The 5,512-nt window shown below is 33.3% G+C and overlaps 1 protein-coding gene across 1 annotated transcript; it reads right to left on the bottom strand.

Annotated features, from left to right (window-relative positions):
* Nucleotides 1-271: 271 nt before the first annotated feature.
* Nucleotides 272-3,989, bottom strand: LOC105118340 (polyphenol oxidase, chloroplastic-like). The gene is made up of 3 exons (XM_011016264.1): nucleotides 3,768-3,989; nucleotides 3,306-3,444; nucleotides 272-978 (listed from the first exon to the last, which is right to left on the bottom strand). Exons 1-3 carry the CDS (start codon nucleotides 3,987-3,989, stop codon nucleotides 272-274), a joined length of 1,068 nt encoding a protein of 355 aa, XP_011014566.1.
* Nucleotides 3,990-5,512: the final 1,523 nt, after the last annotated feature.

Here is a 5,512-nt window from a genome sequence, read left to right as displayed (position 1 = left end):
TAATGGTGTAAGAATAATTATAGTGTAAACTTAATATGGATTTTAATGTTTGATACTAACATGTTTTGTATTTGTTATCTTGTTCACTTTTTAATACTTTTCTTGTTAAATGACTAATCTTGATTTATGTTGTATAACACTTGGTACAACAAATGCTTGGCACTCTCATAGTCCATACTGTATGGTATAACTGACACCTAAGCTATGAAAGGAACTTGATTTGTTGTTAACATAAGTTATAATCATGAATGCCTAACGAGATTTACAAGTATTAGTATGCATACAATTCCTCTGCTTTTGCAGGGTCTGGATTCGCATCTCCTTTGGCGTAATTAAGATCAAGCAATGTCGGAGGTTGGTGATTCGCGTCGCGAAGAGGGTCATAAAGTGGTGATTGGGGGTCAGTAAAAATGGCTGGCATTTGCATGCCGGCAGGGGCATCCCAATTCCAGAAAGGCAAAGCGAAAGTTGGATCATCAATCAGTTTACCCAAGATTCTTTCGAAGTAGTATAAATAGGCTCTATGCCATGGAAAGAAGAGCCACGAGAAGTGAATTTGAAGTTGTAAATCAGGAAAGCCTGCTTGGTGATAAGCACCATCACAATAAGCACAATGAACGTTAGCTTGGTTCTTGAAGCTACGTGGATCATCGTCAGGAAGACTTTTCATCAGTGCAATGGCTTTGGCGTATTTAGCTAGGTAGGCTTTATCAACTAAATGAGCAGCAGGCCTAATGCGCATTGGGGAGGACGCAGAAGGGAATTCGAAGTTTTTGATCTTTGTGGAAGTTTGAGGGCAACAGTTCGTGGGATTACTTTCGGATGGCAGGGTAACGAGCTCACATTGGGTTAAGTCTGGGGGTGCAATGGGGTTAGCATAGGCAAATGGATCACTAAGTCTAGTTGCTCCATAGAGTCCACCGAGACCGATGAGCAGATCTCTTCTGGTGGCAGGGTTTTGTTCGTTATCATTTTTGCCTGATTTGCAAGAAACAATCGGGATATGGTGACGTTTTGGCTTTTCAATTCTGGGAACTCGGTGTGTTTCTGGGAGGGAAGGCAAGAAAGAGGAGGCTGCTAAAGGGATGCTACAGGAAAGAGAGGTAAAGGAAGCCATAGTTTGGTTTGGTGTGGGGGTGAAGGATTCTTGGATACCGTTTATAAGAAATGTCCATGGTAAAACGACTGCCGTGGCTTCCATTAAATTAATAATCTCAGTCCGAGTGAATGTGATCTGTAAATTTCTTTATTAAAAAAAAAACAATTTATTTGAATTCAGAGAATCTAATAGAGGCAACCCGTTAATACAAATTTGGAGTAAGATAGTTTTTATTTTTTAAAAATATATTTATATAAAAAATTAGTATTTTTTATAATTTTTATGTTTTAATATAAAAAATTTATTTAATATATTTTCAAATAAAATTATATATAGAGAGTACATGACACAACTTTAAAGGAGCGGATATGAAAGTATTGTTTGTTTTTATATTTTTAAAAAATTAAATCTTTTAAATTTTCTATTAAATTGAAGTGTAATGCTTAATTTAAATATATCATCTATAATAAGATTCAAGTTTTTAATATATAGAAAACTCAAATTCACATATTAAACTTAATATGATAATGGAGTCATTAAAACTTGAAAAACAATAAAGATTTAGAAACTATTGTTAAGGAAAAAGGTATGCTTGAAGCACCTATTGCAAAACTTAGGGTGAGGGTTAAGATTCAGAAATTGAGAGTAATGGCCAAATACAAATTGCTTAAGTACTTAAAAATATATTTTTATCAAGATTGTATATCATTATTTTGCACTTGAAAGATTAATAACTCCGTAACTAAAGCATGTTTTATAATAGCATATCTAATAATATAAAATACCTTTAATTTATGGTAAATGTTCATCTTAAATGTAAGTTTATCACATAAATAAAAGGATTGATTGATGAGTTTAAGCACTGAAATTAAAAGGACAAAGAGATTACCAAACTTAGAAAAGAGATGCCGGTATAGTTCAAACTAGAACACTGTTCGGTAATTAGGTTATCTCTGGAGCTGTAGATCTCGAATTTAGGTCTAATTTTTATGGATGAAAAGGTAAGACATAGGCGTACAACTTTTATTTGGAGTCTAAGATTTAAAAATGTCGTTTTCAAGTCCAAATGACCTCAATTTTTTTTTTTAATGGAAAGCTAAGAAAATTTCCTAGAATTTTCATGTTTTCAAGTAGTTCCAAATGTGATGTTATCAATGACATTTTGGGCAGACAAGAGAAGATAAGGATTATCACCAAGTGAAGAGTTGGTCACCCACTCATTAATTAATCATCAAGTCAATAGTTTTCAATTTTGGCCTATAAAAGGAGGCATTTGTCATGCATCAAGGTATCTTGATTTCTAGATCAAGATCATGCTCTTGCTCTCTCTCTTTGTATTGCTTATGTTTTGTTTTTATTAATATCAAGTTTATGCCTTTCATTTCCTTTCCTTTATTTAGTTAATTTTTATCTTATTTATTGCTTATTTTATTTATTTATTTTTATTTCTTTCATTATGTTTAGTTAAGTTTATTATGTCAAGGTAAAAAGGTTACACTAATGGTGTAAGAATAAGCATAATATAAACTCAACACGGACCTTAATGTTTAATACTAACATGTTTTATATTTGTTATTTTGTTCACTCTTTAATACTTTACTTGTTGAATGACTAATCTACATTTATGTTATATAACACTTGGTACAACAAATCCTTGACACTTTCATAGCTTAACTGTATGATATAACCTACACCTGTGCTATGAAAGAAACGTGATTTGTTGTTAATATAAGTTATAATCATGAATGTTTAACAACATTTACAAGTATTAACATTAATCGAATAAGATAACTAATGTAATCATATTAACAATTTATAATCTGATTGGAACCTCTTTTATGTGTGGTTTCCAATTGAATAACAAGAGTTTATACTATATTTGTTTGACATACCATTAGTGGATCCTCTAACCTTGACATTTATTATTATCATTGTTTAATCCTTCCATTGATCTTTCATCTCAAAGTTCTCATCAACTTCTTCTTCTTCTTTTTCTTTTTCTTTATTATTATTATTGTTGTTGTTGTTGTTGTTGTTTATAATTTATACAATTAACCTCCCTATGGTTTGACTCCGGTCTTGCAGAGTTAATTATTACTTTGACACTCCTGCACTTGAGAGAAGACATCAATTTTTTGGTCGTGTTAGAGTGCCAATTGATATACGTCCTCCACATTGATTAAGTGTGTAGTCTATATTTATTTACACAGCTCATTGCTTAGTCCTGTGTGATATCGAGCTAAGGTCTGTTGCTCAGTCTCCACAACCTTACTACGAACAGCCAATTTGTGGAAGCGATCAGTAAATTGATCAAAGCTCATTGACCTTTGCCTGAGTTGCAACATCTCCTCGAACATCATTTACACATAGTCAATTGGAAAATATTTTTCTTTTAGTTGTTCTTTTGTCTCTACCCAATCAGAAACTGTTGGTCTGCGTGTTTAGTGCAATTGTTCTTCCATGCTTCCCTACCATACTCGTGCATTCCCCTTCAATTTCATCTGAACATAACGAACCTTCCTATCTTCTGAAATGGAAAACTAGTCAAAATAATCCTCAATAGCCGTTAACTAGTCTTCAAAAGCATTAGGTTCTAATTTTCTAAGAAAATCTAGCACATCAACCTTCATTCTTTTGGTTTGTTCATCAAGAGGTTGATAGCCTGCACCATGATCTGCATGCCCTCGATGCGTGTTTTGCCTATGATGTTAGACTCAAGGCTCCTGATTTTCAAACTCCTGGTTTCCTTCTTCTCCTTCATAAGCATTTTCATCGCTGTCACCAACCTCTCTCTACGAACTGTTATATGGATTCGCTGATTGAAGGGCCCATACTCCTCTTGAGCATAATGCTCCTTCATTACATCCAGTCGATGAATAAGTTGTTCCATTACTGTGCAGATTTGATCAATTTGTTATCATAACTGAGGTTGGTTTGTGCCTTGGGTGTTTGTGTTTTGGTTGGTTGGGTTTGGGTTGTTTAGGTTTTGATTAGTTGGTTGAATTTGAGTTGTTTAGGTTCTCGTTGGTTGGGTCCAAGTTGTTTGGGTTTTGGTTGGACGAGTTTGGGTTGTTTGCCAAGGTGTATAAAGTACCACTGTGGGTTATATGCATGGGCGTGGAATACTGCAATGAATGGAACTGGGTAACCACATAGAAGCTCTGATACTAAAATTAGTGCAATCCTCGAATCAACCTCACATTAAAGCCAAGGATAGGTGATTAGTATTTAAAAATATATTTTTATCAAGGTTTTATATTATCATTTTGCACTTGAAGTATCAATAACTCCTTAATTAAAACATGTTTTATACTAAGATATCTAATAATATAAGATGTTTTTAATTTATTGTAAATGTTCATTTTAAATGCAAGCCTATAACATAAAGAAAAGCATTGAGTGATGAGTTTAAGTGATTAGTACTTAAAAGTGCATTTTTATCATGGTTTTATATCATCATTTTGCACTTGAAGTATCAATAACTCCTTAACCAAAGCATGTTTTATAATAATATATCTAATAATATAAGATACCTTTAATTTGTGGTAAATGTCTATTTTTAATGCAGGTCTATCACATAAATGAAAGGATTGATTGATGACTTGAAGAACTTAAATTGCAAGGATAAAGAGATGGCCAAACTTAGAGAAGAGATGTCGGTGCAATCCAAACCGGAACACTGTTTAGTAATTGGGTTATATCTGGAGATACAGATCTCAGATTTAGGTCCAATTTATATGGATGGAAAGGTAAGACATAGGCCTACAACTTTCATATGGAGCCCAAGATCTAAAAAGGCCATTATCAAGTCCAAATTGTAGCAACAACAAAGAAGCCCGAATCTGTCTTCCAGCCCGAGCACTGTTCGGTATTTTGGCCATATCTGGAGTTCTAGAAGTCCAAATGAGCTGAATGTTTTACACAAGAAAGCTGAGACAATTGCCTACAACTTTCATGTTTGTAACGGGCTCCAGTTTTGATGTTAGCAATGATGTTTTGGGTAGACAAGAGAAGATAAGGATTGTCACCAAGTCAAAAGTTGGCCACCCACTTATCAATTAGTCATCAAATCAATAGTTCCCAATTTTGGCCTATAAAAGGAGGCATTTGCCATGCATTTAGGCATCTTGGTTTCCAGATCAAGATCATGCTCTTCCTTTCTCTCTTTGTATTTTTTGTAATGTTTATGCTTTGCTTTCATTAATATTAAGTTTATGCCTTTCATTTCCTTTTCTTTACTTAGTTAACTTTTATGTTCTTATTTTGTTTATCTATTTTGCTTTCTTTCATTATGTCTAGCTAAGTTAATTATGTCAATGTTCTTATTTTGTTTATTTATTTTGCTTTCTTTCATTATGTCTAGCTAAGTTAATTATGTCAAGGTGAAAAGGTTACACTAATGGTGTAAGAATA

The sequence above is a fragment of the Populus euphratica genome, unplaced genomic scaffold (genome assembly GCF_000495115.2).
Source record: "Populus euphratica unplaced genomic scaffold, PopEup_1.0 scaffold1887.1, whole genome shotgun sequence".
NCBI classification, from domain to species: Eukaryota; Viridiplantae; Streptophyta; class Magnoliopsida; order Malpighiales; family Salicaceae; genus Populus; species Populus euphratica.
This window is presented reverse-complemented; position numbering and strand designations above follow the sequence as displayed.